This window comes from Populus trichocarpa, chromosome 2, assembly GCF_000002775.5.
Source record: "Populus trichocarpa isolate Nisqually-1 chromosome 2, P.trichocarpa_v4.1, whole genome shotgun sequence".
Classification (NCBI taxonomy): domain Eukaryota; kingdom Viridiplantae; phylum Streptophyta; class Magnoliopsida; order Malpighiales; family Salicaceae; genus Populus; species Populus trichocarpa.
This window is the reverse complement of record NC_037286.2, coordinates 5,878,167-5,899,621: the sequence shown is the minus strand read 5'-3', so window position 1 is coordinate 5,899,621 and position 21,455 is coordinate 5,878,167. Positions and strand designations below refer to the sequence as shown.

The 21,455-nt window shown below is 32.9% G+C and overlaps 3 protein-coding genes across 3 annotated transcripts; 1 reads left to right on the top strand and 2 right to left on the bottom strand.

Moving 5' to 3' along the window:
- Positions 1-75: 75 nt before the first annotated feature.
- Positions 76-2,916, bottom strand: LOC7463153 (BTB/POZ domain-containing protein At1g21780). The gene is made up of 4 exons (XM_024594331.2): positions 2,661-2,916; positions 2,435-2,583; positions 1,338-1,453; positions 76-1,005 (listed from the first exon to the last, which is right to left on the bottom strand). The coding sequence occupies exons 1-4, from the start codon at positions 2,846-2,848 to the stop codon at positions 400-402; spliced, it is 1,059 nt and encodes a 352-aa protein (XP_024450099.1). The 5' UTR covers positions 2,849-2,916; the 3' UTR covers positions 76-399.
- Positions 2,917-8,432: 5,516 nt separating this feature from the next.
- On the top strand, positions 8,433-10,696 carry LOC7463152 (V-type proton ATPase 16 kDa proteolipid subunit). Its single transcript, XM_002302196.4, has 3 exons — positions 8,433-8,903; positions 9,046-9,331; positions 10,306-10,696. The coding sequence occupies exons 1-3, from the start codon at positions 8,825-8,827 to the stop codon at positions 10,436-10,438; spliced, it is 498 nt and encodes a 165-aa protein (XP_002302232.1). The 5' UTR covers positions 8,433-8,824; the 3' UTR covers positions 10,439-10,696.
- Positions 10,697-12,582: 1,886 nt separating this feature from the next.
- Positions 12,583-16,053, bottom strand: LOC7463151 (F-box protein 7). The gene is made up of 11 exons (XM_024595486.2): positions 15,882-16,053; positions 15,475-15,561; positions 15,277-15,389; positions 14,724-14,840; positions 14,538-14,634; positions 14,189-14,262; positions 13,906-13,959; positions 13,691-13,792; positions 13,493-13,551; positions 12,918-13,110; positions 12,583-12,813 (listed from the first exon to the last, which is right to left on the bottom strand). Exons 1-11 carry the CDS (start codon positions 15,889-15,891, stop codon positions 12,754-12,756), a joined length of 966 nt encoding a protein of 321 aa, XP_024451254.1. The 5' UTR covers positions 15,892-16,053; the 3' UTR covers positions 12,583-12,753.
- Between the last annotated feature and the right edge of the window lie 5,402 nt (positions 16,054-21,455).

Below are 21,455 nucleotides of genomic sequence, written 5' to 3'. Positions count from 1 at the left end.
CCAACCATGTTAGAAAGGTTATTCACGTAGGTGGTCACTGAATCACTTGGCAGATAGACTGGAAAGAAAGAAGGATGTCGAAGCAGGTATAAATTCCATTTTCCAGGCCTATATGGCTCAAGTTCACGGAAGCACGAATAACAGCCCTTTGCCCGTGGCAGCAAGCAGTATTCTAGTTCAGTCACTATACACCCGTACAGCAATCTTATCTTTTGGAGTGAGCAACAAGATTTAAATTTTAAGGTAATCAGTCCACTCCAGACAAGCACGCAACAGGGTTTTACATGCTCTCAGAGCTGAACGCGTGACATTTTTGCAAGGCTTCATAGTTACACACAACTATCTAAAATTGTAAACAGTGAGGACTTTCAAAAGCAAGTACCTCACAAAATTAACTAATTATACAGGTTTCCAAACCGTAAGCACCTCTTCAAACATTTCTACCATCAATTCCTTGTCGGCATGCCTGAAAAACTTACCGATTTCATCTCTAACATCATATATTTTTCCAAAGTCAAACAAGTAAGCCAAGCATCCTTTCTTCAGCTTGTTCAACTGGTAAAGCCAAGCCTCTTGCATCCTCTCAAGGACATTCATGGTATTGATGTCTTCCAGGAGGCTTTCCTCGCAAGCATCCTTGAGGGCTGCAATGTCATATTTGTTCGCCGCCCCCAGCAGTGACACACGGTGCTTCCAAAAATCCTCTTGCTTGATGGTTCCATACAAGTAACTCAAGAGAGTCATGCAAGATTCCAGTGTCATATCTTCTATGTCGATTGTGGAGGACTCCTTTTCCTTGAGGCCGTGGTCGAACATGCTCTCGAAAACAGGTGAACTTGCAGAAAGAATTGCCTTGTGTGCACTCAGGGTGCCATCAGCAGTATGAATGGTAACGTCAGCATGGATGGCCTCATCCAGCATGCGAGAGAGACAGCGAAGTGTGCCTTGAGTTGAAACAGACGGCATCATTCCATCACCTGGCCATATAGAACTCGCTTCCCCACCCTGAGTTGTTGACAGGAAAAAAAATTGGATTTTTAAACCTTGAGTAAAAGAAAAATGACAGCAGCTCAACAATAACCAGACAAATACGAAATATTCACATGCAAGATCACATTCCCATCTTATGTGCTGTGAAATGTATTTTCGTCTAAAGATTCATCTCAGATTGTGCCAGTTGAAGAGGAAATGAATCATGACTATTGTCCACCAAAGTTCAGCTTAGGGCTCAGAATGAAAAATCAAACCATCCACCATTATTAGTTATAAACTAAAAGCATCATTCAGCAATTAACACCATGGCTTCTCCAAAAAATACATAGTCTAAAGGTGCTCACATTCAGAGGGCAGATTTTGAGGTCTAGAAACTCAACATCAATGATGAGGCGACCATGAAACGAAGAATCAACAGGCCAGACAAAGTCCTCACTTGTCCGGAGCGATCTCTCATGAACTGCAGCATGAAACAATTCAGTGTCACAGGAATCCTTTTATAATAACCATTACACTCATTTCAACAACTAGGTTCTTTCCAAGAACAATAAACATTTACTAATCTGTCAGAATTTACTTTCACAATATTGCTCAGAGAAGGAGCAACAAACTCATTTATTACAGGACAGTTTTCTTCAGATTCAGAAAGCACCAAAAATCTGCCTGACATAATCTCTAACAAACCCACATTCCATGTTGTTAAAGGAATTGGAATCCAAACCACATAAATTGTTATGTTAACAAGCACTATACGGTGATGAGCTCACAGTCATCGCTTTCTAATTCTGATTTCAATTTTGATAGTGTTCAGTTAGACCTCCCTTGATGAGATGGTTGGGACTCGGACAGATAAGTTTATCATTACCCGCGTCACTAGATCAGTGAGGAGATTCCTACTTCCTCAGTATATAGCGACTGGAACATACAAGCAAGACTTCTGGTAACGAACTCATGGTGCTAAAACTAATAATAATTAGAGGAAAAAATCAAACAGCCAATACTTGTGCGATTTCTAATGATAAAGGCAGAAAGTAAGCACAAGGAAAGCAGAAAGAAAGAAACACCAGACTATTCGACGAAAAGAACAGCTTGCATCCTTGTTTGGAAAAAGCAAAACTTTATAAAGCAAGCATAGACCCAACTGAAACAACAAGACCTACCTTGAATACACTTCGCAGTAAAGAAAGCCCCGGCAAAAGGCCTCCTTTGCTAAGGAATCAAAGCCATTTAAAAAAATAAAAAATGCAAACAGTTCCGTATCTGGATACCGATTTTACATATCTCTGGTGCGTTCTAGATAACCCAAGAGATGCCCATGTTTTTCTTTGATAACATCTTTAAGCTTGCACGGTTACACAGACTCCATTGAAAATCCCGTTTACAAACATGTAATAAGATAAAGAAAAGAAAAGGATAGACAGAGAGAGCGATGGAAGCATGCCTGGAGAGATATAAGGCCTGCGATTATTAGCACCAGCATTTGAGACACGAAGAACAAATCTAGCGATAGGAGGCTGTTCTTTGGAAGCTCGAGACGGCTCTGGAAATAAACGAATGTACAAGTACCGATTCTTCTCTATAGACAAGTGCCTAACAAAACAAAAACAAATAAATCAACTACAACCATAAAATCTGGGTTTGTAGATACTATAAATTACTAAACTTACCAGTTCCAGATTCCGACCTTGAAAGGATCGGATTTTTTGTAAGAGAAAGAGCCAAAGTTCTCGATCCTCCACTGGGCTAGTCGGGAGATGGTATCTACCTTTGAATCTGCCATTTCACTCTTTATCGTTCTTCCGTTGTCTGTGGAGAGGTGGAAGGAAGGGGAAATTCTGATTTGAAAGCGAGACATTAGACTGGACGAGTGGTAGACTTGAGGTTTAATTTAAGCCCTTTTAAAAACATTTTAGAAACACTTGTACCATTCAGGGGCGTCTGTCCAAGTGTATAAAGCGGTATTTGGTTATGAAATTACTAAAAAGCTCATCCATTTTAATAGAAGAACACTTTGTATGTCAATTTTTATAAATTATATTGTTCGGTCAATGATAAAAAAAAAAAAGATGAAATTGTTCCTATATTTATTAATAACCCATTAAAAAAACAAATATGAAAATTTTCAAATCTCGAAAAGGCAGACCACGTCGTTGTTTCTCTGCCTTTGTTGAATCCATTTTCAAGAGAGATAAAGAAATTTAGAGAGGGTCTCCTTGAGGTAAAAAGAAGAGAGAAAATAGAGTTGATTAACTTTTTATTATTCTTTTAATTTTATCCTTCTTCTTCCTTCTCCTCTCCATCGCCAAATCACCATGGTTGTCACCACTCCTTAACCCACGAACCACCCATCAAAAACCTCCACTCCCTACCTCATCCAGGAACGACAACAAAAATCTAATTTTGAAACATTATATATGATGGTGTTTTAAAATCTAATATATCTAGGAATAAAGTTTTTTAATGTTTGGATAGTAGATAATTATATATTTACACTAATATTATATTTTTCATAACTCGAATAAGTGAATAATTAGTGGTGGAAGACTTTACACCTGCACAATAATTTTTTTTTATGGGGTTTAGAATCATTAAATGATAAAATTAATAACTTTTAAGAGAATAATTATTATAAATGAAAAAATAAGTTATAAGTTCCAAGATCAAGAGTGTTAGTTTTGCTATGGTATGATGAATGCTATTGGATTTAAAAGTATTATTGTCTAGAGAATATAAATCGCGAATCATTTATCTAAGTGGTTCGGGAAATATTTATAATCCTTAAATCTTATTTTTTTTGGAGTGGAGGGTCTAAAAAATTATTTTCTTCTATCATCATTAATGAGATACAAATATTTTTTACGAAACATTAATAAGGAACAAGTACCCCTTGCACAATATTAATAAGATGAAAATAGGGTATGCTCTTTGGATATTTTTTATACACCTATAAGTGTAAATATATGAAAATCTCATACATTAACATTTTATATTAGAAGTCATGAGAATAAACAAACAAAGTCTTATGACCCAACATATAATTTATAATGATCTCCATGCATTTAGCTCTTTATGCTAAGCACATTGTTAAGCACATTGTTAAGCTCGTAGTTAATGGGTACAGCAGCGAGTCAAACTCATGCTCAAGGTTGATGGGTCAATAGGATCATCAGACCTATACTCATTTTGGCTCGGCAAGTAGATGAACCCAATGACTTTAGATATGACAACTCACTAGACTCGTATTTACTTGGGTTCGGTATATAACATACCCCTAGGATATTGGGTTTAACAACTCATCAAACTTGTACCTGCTCAGGTTTAGCACATAGCTTGACTCAGGAATATTGGGTCTAGTAGTTCATCAAATCCATAACTACTCAGACTTAAGGATGTTAGGTGTGACAGCTTGTCAAACATGTGTTTACTCAGGTTCAGTATGTAACTAAATCCAAGGATGTTGGGTCCAATTAAAATTTAAACGATAACGAAGTGATACTATTTTAGATTAACACGAGTTAATCCATCAAATCTATAACCTGGATCATGATCTTGATTAAGTTTAGTAAATTTGCTTTCTGGAACTCATTCCTGATTTAATTAAATAATTATAAAAATAAATATTTGCAAGAGAGACTATGAGCAAATTTATAGAGGAAGAATGAATTTTTTTTATTAAAATTATATTTTATAATTCATGTATTTTTTTTTGTATTGTTAACAAAATTGTTTTTTATTATCAACACCATTCATTTAATAGAAAGCAATTTTTTTTCCAGGAAAAACTCAAAAAAACCAGGATGATTTGAAAAGGAAAGAAAAGGAAATAGCATATTTTCAAGAAAAAAATACTACAAAACACTTTTCTATGAGAAGCATTATTTTGCAAGCAAAATTCATTATGATAATGAAAGTAAACTTCAATTAAAAATTTAAAATATTATAAGTCCATAATTCATCTGCAGCTATATGAAAAAAAAATAAGTATAATAAATTTGAAAAATTACATAAAAATCCACAATTAAAATATCAAAGAGACAAATATTTTATTTTCATTCAATATTAATTAATAAAATATTTTAGAAATTCTACAATTAAAATATCAACAAATCATTTGATATTATCACTATAAAAAAGTCTCAATATTCTTAAAAATAATAGCATAATTGTTTTTAATCATAAGCACTTTTTTAATTATAATTTAATTCTATTTTATAAAATCAAGATTAACATAATATTAAAATGTTTTTTTTACATCCCAAGAACCCTACGGACAACTAATCAAAATAAATCACCAGAGCCATTTCTCAATCAACGGAACGTGGAGAGATAAAAGTGAAAAAAAAGTTTGATAATCAGGATTAAAAAAAGTTAAAGAGGACTCAAAAAGAGGGAGCACACGGTCGCAATTCAGTGTTTCATGAGTGGGCGTGCAGTGTTTCCCCCCTTCTCTTTTAGATTTATTCTTTTGCTAAGCATGTCAACACACTGTCCTATGTTTTTAATTATTATTATTTTTTAATCTAACGGATCGACAGGCCGTACCAACCCTTGATTCCTTGCCAGTTTCGTGGAAGGGCAAAAGTGGTATATTCATTTTATATATAACTGCAATGCATTCCAATTTGATTTTTTTTTTAATATGAAAATTGAATTTTCAGCGTAATTCAACTAATTCTATATGCTTTAAAGTTATCGTATGAACCCTTGAATTTTTTGCCAGTTTCGTGGAAGGGCAAAAGGGGCATATTCATTTTATATATAAATGCAATGCATTTCAATATGATTTTTTTTTATTAAAATAAATATTCAAGACAATTTTTATATACTTTGATTAATTTTATAGGCTGTAAAATTAATAATCATGTAAATCTTCAATAACTCCGAGATTTATGAAACTAGAACTAGTAATTTTTATAAAGCAAACTTAAAGTCTAATCAATTAAATTATTATCCTCGTAATTATTTCAATTTGATTTTGATCTGCTCTTCTCTTGCTCGCTCGCCCACCATCTTCCATCGTCGCCTGGTTCGATTTTGCCGAATCATCAGAATTAAATTTGTTCTGGCTACTGCTATATTCCTGTTCTTTACGGGTTTTTTTTGAAGGGAAACATACATTATTTCCAGATCATTTATAAACCATCCTGATCATCGTCCCACGATTCTTTTCTTTCGTTTTGTTTTAAACGATGAAGTTTGAAAGGAATGATTTGACATTGCAATTATTAATTTTTAATATACTTTTTCAAAAATAATTTTAGAGGTTGTTTGGAAATGTATTTTAAATAATTTCTTTTAAAAAGATAATTCTTAAATAGTTTTGATGTTAAAAAAATTAAAAATTAAAAAAATTATTTTAATATATTTCTAAATAAAAATTATTTTTAAAAAATAATTAAGACACCTTCTAGTTACCATATCAACTTCATTAAAAAAAAATAAAAAAGTATGATGTGATGTTTGTAGGAAAAATAGCAATTTGAAAATATATTTTCATCTGCGTCACCAAACATGCACTAATTAGTTGTTTATTTATATTCACTTTTTCATGACGGTATTATTTTTTCCCCAGAAAATATCACAATCACTCCCCTTCTCTCTACAGTGCCGAGATCTTAGTCCTTAAGAAACATATGGGTATAATGATACCATGTACAATCCAAAAAGATTGGCTGAATGCTTAACGTATCTATACACTTTGATTTCGTATCTATGTACTCTCTATTTTTTAAAAAAAAATTGAATCTTAAAGCCACTATATACGAAAATTTATTTCCTTGTACAGGTGCAAGGGTGCATTACTATGATATTTGAAAACACCGTTAAAATTGTATTTTTAAAAATAAAATTTTAAAAAAATAATATTTTTATGTTTTTTATCATTTTAATATACTAATATAAAAAATAATTTTATAAAAATAAAAAAATATTATTTTAATATATTTTAAAATAAAAAATACTATAAAAAATAATTATTACTACACTCTCAAATATTATTTTAACAAATATAAAAGTCAATCCACATCTACATTTAATTCTAAAAAATAAAATAAAAATGATAGCATGTATCATAGAACTAGAGAAAGGCAATTCAAACATCTATGACACGTATATTTTTAATTTTTTTGTTAATGTGGGTATTCGGGCTAACTTGTGTGAATCTCGACTAATCTCACGAGCCCTGAAGTTAACGACCATGTAAACCTCTAGTAGTCATCATATTAGCAACCACATGACTCGAACCTGAAACCACTGGAGAGCAAATCATTTAGTTCCAAACTCTTATCACTAAAGTATTTACTAAATGGTTTGACACGTATATTTTTAATTAGCTGGTCTCGTTATGCATTTTCTAACCAATTTTTATATATCTAGATTAAGTTCACTAAAGAAAATCTCAGGCAATTGTCTATATTCAAACCAGTGTATCCACGAAAACAATAAAAAATAAAAAATTCAGCCAGTCTTTTCTTAAACTAGAATTCGAGATAACGGTAGAAAAAAGAAGGGTCAACGGGACAAGGTCTGTAATTACTTAAAGTTGTAGCAGTCACAATGCCTTCAAGTTGTAGATTGTTCAATATTATTATTTACTGTATCACGATATTATACCTTATCATCCAGTAACATATGATCAATTATCTATTATAAAACCAATTTCAAAGTGATTAGAAATCAACTAGGTGTTAATTTGCACCATGTCACGGGGCTAAATTATATTTTTATTAGAATAAAAAAAGCCCAACAAATGATAAATTATCCAACCACTAAGGACACACTCCACCTCCAAAGAAAAATGACACTAGCCTTTTCTTTTAATATTTATTAAAATATTAAATTTCTCCTCAACTAATCTAATAACAATAAAAAAATTATTTATAAAAATATAAAAAAATCCTTGAAATCAGTTTAATTTTCTAGCTTTCAAAATAATTTTTTTCTGCATAAATGTTACGAGTTATTATTATTTTTGCTCATATTTTTTTTTATTTTTTTATATGGTAAAATATCAAATTATTCCTCATCTAATCTAATAATTATAAAAATACTCTTCGTGAAAATCCAAAAAAACCCACTAAAGCCAACTTTGATTTTATTAATTCTAATGATATTTTAGTTATTTTATTATGTTATTGAAATAAAAAAAGATTTATTTATTCATAACCAATTTATAATAACTAATAACCATTGTGAAAAGATATAAATACATCTAATATTCAGTTTTAAGTTTTCTAATAAGAATGACAAAAGCGTAAAAACACCAGTCCTCCAATGAATAATGTTTCTCTCCCAAGCTATAATGAAAATTCCTGATGTTTTCACTTTTTTTTTAGTATATTTATTTTCATTTATTATATTCGAAAACTCTTAATTTTATCTTATTATTTAGTATTTCTTGAAGGCAAGCCACTGATAATGCCCTGGACAACTTTAACCAACCACAACAAGCACCCGTGACCGTCCGTTTAGGTCCCCTGAAAGTCCACCTCCCAACATAGCGTCATACGCCCTCTCTCTCTCTCAACGAAGCCCAATTCAAAATACAAAACCATCCAGATTCCAGCCCAAACCAGCTTCATCACTATACAGTTGATCGAGCTGTCAATCAGGGTATTCTCGTCAAACCATCCTTCCAGTCTTCCTTCTCGACACACGTGCAACCATAATCAATCATCGTCACCATCCCGATCCGATCCTCTTACTCCACCTTCCCTCTCAAAACCAGTGAGAAATTAAAACAAGGGAATAACAGAAAACAAGCACAGAGCTCCATCTAATCCAAGGATCAGCATAATCCATCCTCGTCGCGAAACAAGGAAACAAAAGAACGATGTCTTCGACTTTCAGCGGCGATGAGACTGCTCCTTTCTTCGGCTTCCTCGGGGCCGCTGCTGCCCTCGTCTTCTCATGTAAGCAAAATAATTCTAAATCCTTTTATTTAGATAATCCTGTTTCATTACTGATTAATGATTAATTGGTAGCAGTGCTTTTATTTATTTATCTCATCATTTCGTGGAAATTATCATTAGTTAAAAAGTGGTTGTTTTACAGGCATGGGTGCTGCCTATGGGACAGCAAAGAGTGGCGTGGGTGTGGCTTCAATGGGAGTCATGAGACCCGAACTCGTTATGAAGTCAATTGTCCCAGTTGTCATGGCTGGAGTGTTGGGAATTTATGGGTTAATTATAGCTGTTATTATTAGTACTGGAATCAATCCAAAGGCTAAATCTTATTATCTTTTCGATGGATATGCACACTTGTCTTCTGGTCTTTCTTGTGGGCTTGCTGGTTTATCTGCTGGAATGGCTATTGGTATTGTTGGCGATGCTGGTGTCCGGTAAACCTTTTCGACTCCGCTTTCTTTTTTGTTTGTGTGTTTGTTTACTGAGATTTATGATTCATAAGCTTTTTATTTGACTTCAATTTAATCCAGTTAGTGGTTTTAGTAGGGATTTACTGGACTTGCGTTTGAATTTCACTTATGGATAAGCATCCCTGTGAACCATCATGGAACTAGTTTGTTGAAAGATAAGTTCACTGTAGATTTTGTTCCATAGAGAAACAACTCAGCTTTTAAAGTCATTTTCCGAAGAAGTTTAATTCCACATGTAGTCGAGGCTAGACTAGATATCTCCCCTCTTTAGGAAGGAGCCAGTGCAGGTAAATGTGATAGGCACACCCTTTTTTCTTGAAGAGGATTGGTTTTGTTCCATGCTTTGGTTAATTTATTATAATCACCCTGGAATCTGGCTGGATTTTTGTTTGGATCTTGTCAAAGAAATAAGCTTTATATGGTGGCTTGCTGCCATTAGCTTATTTGTTAAGTTCTTTTTTCCTGGTTATCTACATAACTATATGATTAGATGGATAATGTCACAGTAGCCATGAATTGGCTGTTTCTGTTTTGTCTTTGGGTTTATGAGATGTAGCTTTGTTGGACATAATATTTTAGTTTATAGATGTGTTTAAATAATAAACTTGTTACCTGTTGGGTCCACCTGCATTTCAAAATATATCCCAAGTTTCAGGTTATTGGATGTCATGCATGGGAATTTCATTTGTATAACGGAGATTTTATTGCTCCGCTTGTAATCTTTAATTTTTTTCCTTTTTTCCTGGGTTAAAATTTTGGGGTTCTTTTATATTTTTCAAGCTTGGGTGCATGTTTTCCAAGGATATATTGCAATTGCTGTTCTTTTTCCTCCATAGGTTTTATTGTGGAAATATAGAGTTAATTTAAGTTATATGCACCCGCGAGGTGAGATGATAATTTTGTTTATCTCTGTTTTTTCCATTAAAAAACAATTTCAGAGCTAATGCACAGCAGCCGAAGCTGTTCGTGGGCATGATTCTCATTCTCATCTTTGCTGAAGCACTTGCTCTCTATGGTCTCATCGTGGGGATCATTCTATCATCCCGGGCTGGTCAGTCTCGTGCAGAATGAAGAGTGCCAAAGCTTATGGTTTCTTGATGTCCTTTATCGTGGTTTATAGAATGGGAACTGAGACTATGTTTACATTGTTCGATTCAATTTGCTTTAATTGCCAAACTCTTGTATACGTGGGATTCTCAGCATCCCTGTAATATTACTATATGATAAACCTCCCTTCTTGCGCTCAATTTATGAGTTCAGAACAATTCCCATCTATCGTTGATGCCTTTAGAACGATCCTGTTTATAAAGCAAGGTTGATTTTCTAACACATCATGCTTATTCAAATTTTATTTTCCCTGTGAATGAGCATGCATAGGATTTCAACTTATCAAAAGAACTTATCAACTTATTCAAATTGATGGTTGGCATGATGCTGATTATAATCCAGTGGCCGTGAACCATAGACCATTTCTGCCGGTAAAAAGAGGAGGGAAAAAAAACAGTAGGTCTGTCATTTAGAAATGCAGGCAGATGTCATGGGTTCATTTGGTGTTCACCTTCTATTTGCTCTTATTTGAATCAAGGTCATCTCCACATGCTGGGTTTTGACATGACCAGATGGATGGTTTAAGCATAATGACAAGTGACCGGAATTATATTTTTGCAATTTGGCTACTTGTCTTGTGAGGACTGACCTGCTTAATTAAAGCCTTAAAATTTACCCAGATGATGATGGACGATTCCAATTGATTGGGTAAAAAGGTATCATTCCAGCCGAGTGTCGCCGTTCAGAATCAATAAACCCCACAGGCCACAGAAGACTTGACCAGAATTGCCCATAAGTACAGGCGCATAAACATAAGCAGACACGGATAAAGAAGAGAGAGATGGCAGTAGCATCGGCAACAAAAGCAGAAGCAAAGTGGAGGAACCCAAGATTGTGTGGAACGAGAACCAACGCAGGTTTGAAATCGAAGACAAGGAAGCATACATGAGATGTCCTCGTATATGATGGGAAAGTGATCGACACTTTGCATTCCTATGTGCCACGTTCCAAGAGGGGATTGGGCATGGCTTCTCATCTCTGCGTTGCAGCCTTCAATCATGCCAAGTCCACTCCATGTTTATCATCCCCACTTGCCCTTATGTATCCTGTAAGTGCAATCACCCCCCCTATGTTCTTAGCATCCCTTTCTGGGCCTTCTTTTTTCTGCAGTCTTGGATACTTAAAGTTTTTCCCCTCTTATTGCCTTGGTGTTTTTAATTGATAAATGCAGGAAAACATGGATAATTAGGGTGTTTTTGGGATAAAGATAGTGGTGAGTAGTTTTTATTATTATTATTATTGGGATCCTTACAAAAAGCAAGAAAAAACAAGAATTTTTAATTGCAGTTTTTGTGCATTAAAAGAAAGTGGTGAGTTTACTGAGATGAGATGAACTGCTGTGTGCCCTCTGAATTGAAGGCATGTCAATTTCTGCGATTTTCAATCCATTTCGACAAGGATTCAACTTCACCGTTTTTATTGACAACTGATTTGCGTCATGCTGGCCTGATTTGCTACTATGTTATTAGAACCAAAAATTAAAAGAAAAAAAAAAGCTCCTTTGTTTTGTGGAGGCGTCCCACTGATGCTGCTTTGTTTCTTGGCAGGACACTTCACGGAACCGATCTTGGAATCCTCGTGTACTCTGAAGATCTCAAACCTAGCATGTAACCTGGAGCAACATTTTTTCATCTTTTTTAGAATTTTGAAGAGCGATTAACTTAATCGCATAAATTATGAATAGCAATAGCATTGGAGTTTGGGACACCCGGGATTTATTTTGTATCTGTTTAGGGTCCAATCAATGGTTTGGGAAATGCATACCTAGAACGTCACAAGCAGCTACTGCAGCACAGGAGCAGGCTGCTTCACTTGTCATTTTCATTGATGAGGAAATTAAAAAAATCCTTCAAGCCATCTGGGCTCCTGGACAAGGCAATTGGCATCAGCGATAATTACGATAGTTCATGAATCTTTGCAAACTTTCCTGAAGAGGAATTACAGCAACCTATTTGTTTTTCTTGATACGCCCGCGTACCATTTTCCCACACTTTTCACCATTTCCCCCCTTGTAAAGAAAAGAAGCTGAGAATTTAATTGTCAAATGTTCGCCCGCTGCATCTGATCAGGAATCCGTGATGAAAGCAAATAACAACAGTTGGTACACAACACAACACAACATTTCAGCTGATAAATACAAATTTAGTACAACGAACACAAAAGGCAAAAAACAATATAATTCACCATGTGATACAACATACTTCTTCGGTATAACTACATATGATACAACATACTTCTTCGGTATAACTACATATTTACAAATGATAAGGATCCAGATACTAGCCAGGTAAATAATAATCCATCTTTTCCACGGGCAGGTTCAAAACTGATGTTTCCACCTATACAGTACACAAGGTCAGATGTTTTAAAAAACAGTCCAAACATAAAACTAGGAAAGAACTCGGTAACTTCTAATGCTCCATACATTAGGCTCGGTACATACCTCTTCAAATGGAACAAATGCGAAAGGAGCTAGACCCCTCTGGTGTGATATCCGTGAAATCACACTCTCTTGCAACTCAACTGGTCCAAGAATGTCCTCCCCCGGCTCAATTATCCCATCACTGTTCACTTTACTTGTAGAAAGTGAGAGTAAATCCATCCTATTGTTGGCCCCTAAAGTTGTCCCCCTCAACCTGCAACAAAGTAATAAACAAAATGGCATAAAATAGAGAAAGGAGCTCCCCCAATTTATTACATAAATTGACTCTTGAACAATTTGATTTGTTGTGATATCTTCATTTTGGTCCTTGTACACCAGGTCCGCATAAATTTCTGTTTTTCATATAGCATGACATGAAGTTGAACTTATTTGTCAGTGACTGTACCCACACATCACCCACCATCTGTGAGCGTCCTTAAAGTCTAAGATATCAAAAATCAAAGGAGAAAAAAAAAGCTATTCTATCACCCATAAGCCATATAGAACCCACGCAAGAACATATGCTTCTCTTTTCCATTCATTCAACGAGCACAAAATGTGAATGTATAACTTATCAAGGCTAGAATGTCCAGTACCTCAAGCAGGCTCTCCACATGGTGGGACACAAGCCAGGGTACATGAAAGTGGCTTCAACCTGCAACGAACCAGGTTCTTTATGAGAAGGGATGCCATTGCAGATTGTATATCTATGTAAAATCTGAGTAATGAAAACTAAATGCACAAACAGAATATGACAGGGACAAAATTGTTTGCAATCTCAAAAACGACCGTACCTTGTCATCTGTCAATGTGTAGCGGCCACTGAAAACACCATCTGTTTTAGAAGCACGAAAACTCATGCATTTCACAACTTCCTTTACTGTTTGACCAGAAGTCTTGACAATAAAAAATAACAGTCAAATGATTATTATCAGACACAGAAAAGCAATAGGCCCACATGATATATGCACGGAAATAAATGCACTTAAATTAATTGCAGGATTGCTACCTTGTAAAGGAACCTGCCAGAAGGAAAAATTCTCATGTAACGGTAATAGCAAACCTACAAAAGGAGAGCAAAAAAGTTAAAACAGCAGTGATTAAGAGAAGAAGGAAAAAAAATGTGCACAAGCATCTTTCATTTCCCTTTTCAAAGTATTCCTCTCAGCACCACTGCTTAAATCTTTTCCATGCAGTTATACATGCAACCAAAGTTTCATGAATTGGAACTGTAATCATACACTGAATCAAATCAACTAGAAGTGTCTTATCCAAACATGACACAAGCATACCAAGTGAACTGGATTGGTGACGGTCCACTCTCGCACACCTGCGCGAATATAGGTATTCCTACTGACATAGAGACCTGACATGTAAAAGAAAATTACATTTGAAGGTTATTTTGCAAGCCCCCAAAGTAAATAAGTTGAGATAAAAACAGAAGTTTGGATAAGTTTTTCCTTTTCAAAATAAGAATTTCTCTACTTCTCATCATACACGAAATCCATCTTTTTTTAACCTTGTCCAAAAAAGTTCATCGAGCAAAGTATGAATTATTGAACTTTCAAATTTTGCAGAAACTAAAATAAGATGCATGTTATTCTAAAACTTAGAACAAGAAAGCTAACAATCAACTCGTACCATCAATACGGATCCTTGGCCTCAAAAGCCACATTTTCCTCCACGAGCTCTCATACTTTGATTGCAAAATTTTATAGTTCTCAACCATTCCAGACAGCTACAACAGGATGAAGGAGAAGTACACATTTAAGCTTGGATACAATAACACGAGAGATTCAAAATAAATTTTATAAATGTCTAACTTACCTGCCAAGCCTTTAGGCAAGCATTGCGCCAGAATATGGGGTTACGAAGAGTGTATCTCCATTTTCGACAAACACAAGCTGCCCTTCCCAAATCATATGGAGCCATTCGTGAAAATACCTGTGCAAGAAAATAAATTTGTCTCAGTTACAGCATCCCCTAATTTAAAATGCATGCAAACACAGGTGCTTCTTGATAATGGCATTAGCTAGGGCGGTGAATGAATGGAAATTAGACCAGGTAATATTTCCTCGATCATGTTTCATTTTCAAGAAGAACTTAATCATCACCTCTAAATGTTGTGGGCCATGGCAGATTATCAAATTCTACCAAGTACCATGTCCAATACTATTCATTGAAGTCACACTGAGCATACCTGTCAATCAAGCAAATAAACCCGATGCAAACATGATTTAAAACGCACACCAACCAAATCCAAATCGTTTTGGATGGCAAAGATGGGACGAAACTACGGATGTTATCTCTTTATTTAACACATGTAATCCAGAAGAAAACTTGTCAACCATATTAATTGTTAATTTTTGATGCGCAATACCTCAAAGAGCAGCTCATCAGGCAAGCATCTGTGTATCAACGCTGGATCAACATTTACCCTTCTGCTAGCACTTCCGTATGGTGCAACAGGTCGAACATTAACCCCATAGAGATCTGCAACACAAACCTTCAAAAGAATCCACACAAAACAGATTTTTTTTTAAAAAAAACAATGGAAACGTTGGGAACTGGGCATTACCGAGCCACGGTCTCTTTGTAACCAAGTACTGCACAGTCTTCAACTGCAGAGCTGTCTCGAGCTCAGCAGGAATTTGTAATGCAAAATCTGCCAAAAGCCCAAAACACAAAACTTAATTGTATTCTAATTATCTAAAAAAATGGAATAAAATATTAATGACTTTCTTTTATTATTATTATTTTGCCTGATCAGAAGATGTAAACGAAGAATAATAATGTGGGACCTGAAACAGTAAAAATCCACCCAGAGATTTAAACTTTTGATCTTTTCTTTCTCCTTCATACAAAATCCGATACTCGAATTACACAAACCGACTTACTTTTGCAATTTCCATTACAATAGAACCATCGATTGGCGATCGGTCAAGTCATGAAACTGGAATGGCAAAATTGAAATTAAGAGATTACCTGAAGTCATGTGGATTGAGACATGGGGATCTCTTCTTCTTTTCTTGCTATGAATATGGATAGAGCCCCTTTTCTCTTTCTGTTCCTGGTTTTTTCTCGGGAAAACGAAGAACGACGAAGGAGAGAGAAAGAATAGTGGTAGGAAATGTTGTGGTGTGTTGCTATATAAAACAAGTTACCAAACGCTGACTGTGAGATCTTGTTCAAATTGATGTCCGATTGTATGCTCGTGGACCCCACGATTTTTACCATGATATTGGATCGGTACGATCTTCATGCATATAGTTGTTTCGAATTTAAGCACATAATTTTATATATATATATATATATATATATATATATATTTAACATTTGATATTTTATATATTGTAAATCTCATCCATTTAATCTTTTCTTACCCAAATGGGTTAAATATATAGGGTTGTGCTGATTTTTTTTAGATATTATAAATATTTATAACTTTAATTTATATAGTTAATTTTCATGTGTTGAGAGTAATAAACATTAAAATTTAATAAATTAGCTAAAAATATGTAATAAATAATTCAGGCTTAATACATCAACTAAATTAATTAACTACAATAAAAGAATTAAAATTTAAAACCACAAAACTTAACATTCAATAACTAATTGTCAAATAATAAACTTAACACAATATGATTTTTAAGATAATATGATTGGTATTAGAAAATTAAATGTAAGTTTTTGAATGGTAAAACATATATTAAATTGAAAAAAATACAAGAAAGTGAAAATTTAATTCTATACTTAAAAACATTCTTATAATTTTTAAGATAATAAGAAATTAAATTAAAAGAATTAAAAAAAACTAGATAATAATATTTATTCAATATCGTTAAATTTAAAATTTGTTTTTCCTTTTTTTAAAATAAATCTTTTTTTTTTAATTTATGCAGTTGCGAATTCGCAGGAGATAATAAAATCAGGCTCCTTTTTTAACAAATGGATCTTGACGTCCTCGATTCAAGAACCGAAGCCCAGCACTCAAGCATCGAGGCAGTTTTAGGCCCACAACAAGAAGCCTGCAATTTCTTTTTCTTTTTTTGAACACCAGCGCCTGAAAAACGAAACACTCAAGACTCAATTCACAAGACCAGAGGACTACAGAATTATCCGATACTCCGCTCTCTAGAAATATCTACCAGTTTTTTGGATGACCATGTTAAAAACTTGCACTGTTCATTTTCGTTTTCAGAGTTGCGATTTCCTCATCAAATGTCTGCGTCGCAAAGAGGGGTGGAGCTTGTAGGAAACTAGGTTGCATATAGTTCTGTTTGCCAACCAGAACTGCGTGGTCTCTGTTTTTCAAGGACCCTTGCCGTCCACACCCCGGCAAAAGGAAACAAATCTTGCGCCGTTGAGGCCCAATACACTACGTGCTCCTTCAAGTTTCAAGCCGTAGAGCAAAGTGAAAAAGAAAACGGTGAAAGATCTTGGTCCAACCCATCCCGAGATCCTGCCGGCCTTTTAAAGTTAAAAGTCATTGCTTTGAAGTTTAAAAGAAGCCATCAATCGAACTAAAATGAACGAAGCGACCCGGTGCGTTTCCAATAATTTGATTTTTTTTAATCAAATCCTGAGAATGGTTAAGATTTTTTCTTGAACGGTTGGCTGAATCTCTGATGCTGCAATTTAAAGAGAAATCTTATGTAAATCTTGGAATCTTATTTTTTAGATTTATTTTATTAAAAAAATAAATATAAATAGAAGAAATAAATCATGTGTGAAGATATTTTATTATTTTTAGCAAGTTATAGGTTTTATTTTTTTCTATTTCCCGTTTATTTTTCAAGATAGACTCTGAGCATCGTAGAATTTTTTTCAATTTAAAAAACCAATAAAAAAATTGACAAAAAATGATTCGGTTTTATTTTAAAAAAAAATCAAAATTTTCATATAGCACTATAATTATCTCAATAGAAAGATAAAAACAAAAAAACAAAAACCAAAAAACCATGTCCAAATTTCATTGTAGTATATTGTAAACAATACATGTTATTGCATTTTTTTCTATTTTTTAATAGATTAGGATATTTTTTGTTTTTGCAGTAAGAAATATTTAAAAAAAACAATTTTTTTATTTTAAATGAATTTTTTATATATTATTTTAAATTAATTTGATGTGATAATATCTAAAATAAATTTTAAAAAATAAAAAATATAATATAATATTTTTATAAATAAAAAAAATAAAATTTTTTAATATAATATTAAATAAAAAAACATTTCAAATTTACCATGAAAACATGAATAAAAGCATTAGTTTGAAATTAGTATTAGAAAATAATATAAATCATATAAAGAATTCTCGCCTAACAGTTTAAGCTATTGACTTAAGATAATTTTTTAACATGTTATCAGAATTTTAATAACAAAAGAATCACATATTCAAATCTTATTATTTTTATGTTTTTAATAAAAATTAAACATATAAACTTGTATAAGTGTCAATTTTATTTTTTTTTCAATTAGCAATAGCAGTGTCCTTACTCTCTTTTTTTCCGTCGGTGGAGAAGGATGACGTGAGCCAAAGCCATCAAGCACAACTTTTTAGAAAAACGAAGAAAGAAAGGAAAATGGAAAACATATAAAATCATAGGAGAGAATAGACAAGTGCGTTTTTGAAGTTTGGACGACTCGAAGGTGCTCTTTGATTATTATGAATGGAATGTTGGAAATTACATGAAGAAATTGAAGTGACATTTTAATTTGAATATTATGTGTGAAATAATTATAAATAAATAGTAATTCGTCAAATGATTTCATTAATAATAATTATAATAAAAGTAATAATAATAATTTTAATGATGGTGAAAGAAAAGAAGGAGTAAGAATAAATGATAGGAAAATAATAATAATTTAAAAGAAATAAAGTCATTATAATATAAATGATGGTAGTATTGAGAAAGAAAAGCGATAAAAATAGTAAAATAGTGGCAATGCAATAATAATAATTTATGTATTTTAAAAAATAATAATATTGTTATTTTGTTTTTGATTAACGTAGATATCACAAAGAGAGTAAACCTCTTAGTCTCAAACTTTTACCACCGAGCCACCTACTAAATAGTTATAATAATATCATTATTATTAATAATGGTGATAGCAGTAGTTATGATAATGATAAAAATAATTAATATACAATAAATAAAAATGATATATTATTTATTTATAAAAAAATCATTTTCATTTTTTATTCACACCCCTTCACATAAAAATGAAATTATGTATTTTTATTCTTCATTTTTACTTTAATTTTAACCGAAATAAAACTTTTACTTTTATTCTCTTTTCATTTCATTTTTTAATTACCAAACATTTCCACGCACGTACCTTTCGCCAGTTGGATGCCAGAGAGTACGAAATCCATTGCTGTGGCCATGGAGGAGAAATTATTGACGTTTACGAAGCGGACATCCAATCCCTGGAGCAGAGGGTTTGTCTTATCGAGATCTGTACAGATATTTTGTGAAAAAATCGTACAGCTAGAAGAACTTTGATTACCTGCCAACACGTTGCATGAATCACCAATAATACTCGGCTGCTTTTACTTCACGGTTATTTAGTGTTCTTAAATGGTTTTTTAATGTATTTATATTAAAAATAATTTTTAAAAATAAAAAAAATATTATTTTAATTTATTTTCAAACAAAAAATACTTTAAAAAATAACTATTATTATAATTTCAAACACTCCTACAATGAATATGAATCCTACACTGACATGTAATTTTTCAATACAACATCTTTCAAATTTCATGCTTTGCACTTATGTTATAACTCTATTGCTTTGTCTTTCTTAACCATTTATCTATATTGTTATATCGATTTGTTTACTTTTATTTCAGAGGTTTATTTTAATTTATTCTTAGTTTCCGCTTACTTTTCTTGACCAAAAAAAAAACTAACATCTTTTTGCGGTTTCCTTGCTTAGAGACCTTTAATCTTTTTTTTCTTATGATTTCATTATAATGTAACGCATATTTTAATTAATAACGTGTTTGAGAGTATGGTTGTGGTTGTTTTTTAAAGTATTTTTCACAATGTATTAAAATAATATTTTTTTATTTTTAAAAAAATTATTTTTGACATTAGTAAATTAAAATGATTTAAAAACACTGAAAAATATTAATTTAAAATTAAAAAATTAAAAAAAATATTTTTAAAATACAAATACAAATCGTGAGTAGTATGTCACCTTTCCACGTATCAAAACTTCAAAGTACTATTTTAAACAGCTTAAATGATAACCTATTGACAACAGATATTGTGATTCTTTCTCAAAGAACCAGGCATAGTTCGACGCGGCAATTGATTGTAAAATAAGCCATCAATTCATAGACTTCAGCTATTTGCAATAATAGCTTCGTAATGAATACAAATTTAACGGATCAAAAAATCCTAAAAGACTCAAATTTAATGGGTCCAAGATCCTTCACTACAGCATCTTTTAAAATATTCCCTCAAATAATTTTTTAGCTCATTCTCTGTATAAAAAAAAAATCACTCATTAAGTATAAATATATCATAAAGTTACAAGTTTAAGATTTATAATATTTTCATTCTTATTATTTTTAGTATATATATTTTCAGAGTTTATTTTTTTAAAATATCATTATATTTTTTCTTTCTATAAAATTATTGATCTAAGCATCCGAATGTCTCTATATCCATTAAATAAGATATTTTATAGATACTAGCTATAAATCACTCTATCTTTCCGGGCATTAAATACCACCGAGTTATTTTAGCTTACCACTGAGATTTTCTACCTAGAAAAATATGTTTACCAACCTAATTAATTTAAAGCTGCTTAGAAGTTCGGTATCACATTTTTTAAGCTATAGGTGTAAGTAGAACCCATGACACTATCTTCAAACTCCCTAGGCAGTCCGTAGGCCCAGATGGTCTCATCCCGTGCATGAGGGACTCTTTCAACTTTCAAGCATGTTGATCTTTCAAAACGCAGCAACATTTCGGGCAATTCTTGTCACAACTTGACGGCCAATTAAAGGCTTTCGGTCCATCATTTCGTTGGTTCTCGAAAGCGGGCGACATGTTGCTGAGGCGATCAAGGCATCATTAAGACGGGCCCTCCAAATACATGGCGTGTAAGGGTCTGACTGTCTGAGTATGAGCACAAGCGTCGTTTTCTGGTGAAAAAGAAAAACAACACAGAACGGGTGCCCTACCCTTTCATCACTTCCTTGTACAAATTGATTTCAACAACCTCAATGATAATCTATCAGCCATGTCACCCATGAAAATTGTTACCATATCGCATGATGCCACATGGATTAAGTCCTGTCCAATACTATTATTCCGGGTGCCATGCCAGTACATAATATTTGGTACATACTATTGGTAGACTTGTCATTATGTTTAGCTTTGTTAGGTCGCTGTTAAAGCCCATTTTATATTGTCCTAGAAGTGGTTTTTTTAGAAATTCATTGAAATATATATATTGTTTTATTTTTAAAAATTTATTTTAAATATCAAAATGATCTGAAAACATAAAAAAAATTAAAACAAAAATAAATAAAAGATTTTCAAT

What these genes read in the sequence shown, in the direction of transcription:
- LOC7463152 (XM_002302196.4), top strand. Translation starts at nt 8,825, where the DNA reads ATGTCTTCGACTTTCAGCGGCGATGAGACTGCTCCTTTCTTCGGCTTC. An exon ending in TGCTGCCCTCGTCTTCTCAT is followed by an intron (nt 8,904 to 9,045) that starts GTAAGCAAAATA and finishes GTTGTTTTACAG; the next exon opens with GCATGGGTGCTGCCTATGGG. An exon ending in GTTGGCGATGCTGGTGTCCG is followed by an intron (nt 9,332 to 10,305) that starts GTAAACCTTTTC and finishes AAACAATTTCAG; the next exon opens with AGCTAATGCACAGCAGCCGA.
- LOC7463151 (XM_024595486.2), bottom strand. An exon ending in TACAAAGAGACCGTGGCTCG is followed by an intron (nt 15,390 to 15,474) that starts GTAATGCCCAGT and finishes TTTGTGTTGCAG; the next exon opens with ATCTCTATGGGGTTAATGTT. An exon ending in CTGATGAGCTGCTCTTTGAG is followed by an intron (nt 14,841 to 15,276) that starts GTATTGCGCATC and finishes TTTCTTGCACAG; the next exon opens with GTATTTTCACGAATGGCTCC.
- LOC7463153 (XM_024594331.2), bottom strand. Translation starts at nt 2,848, where the DNA reads ATGTCTCGCTTTCAAATCAGAATTTCCCCTTCCTTCCACCTCTCCACA. An exon ending in AAGGTCGGAATCTGGAACTG is followed by an intron (nt 2,584 to 2,660) that starts GTAAGTTTAGTA and finishes TTGTTTTGTTAG; the next exon opens with GCACTTGTCTATAGAGAAGA. An exon ending in TCAAAATCTGCCCTCTGAAT is followed by an intron (nt 1,006 to 1,337) that starts GTGAGCACCTTT and finishes TCAACAACTCAG; the next exon opens with GGTGGGGAAGCGAGTTCTAT.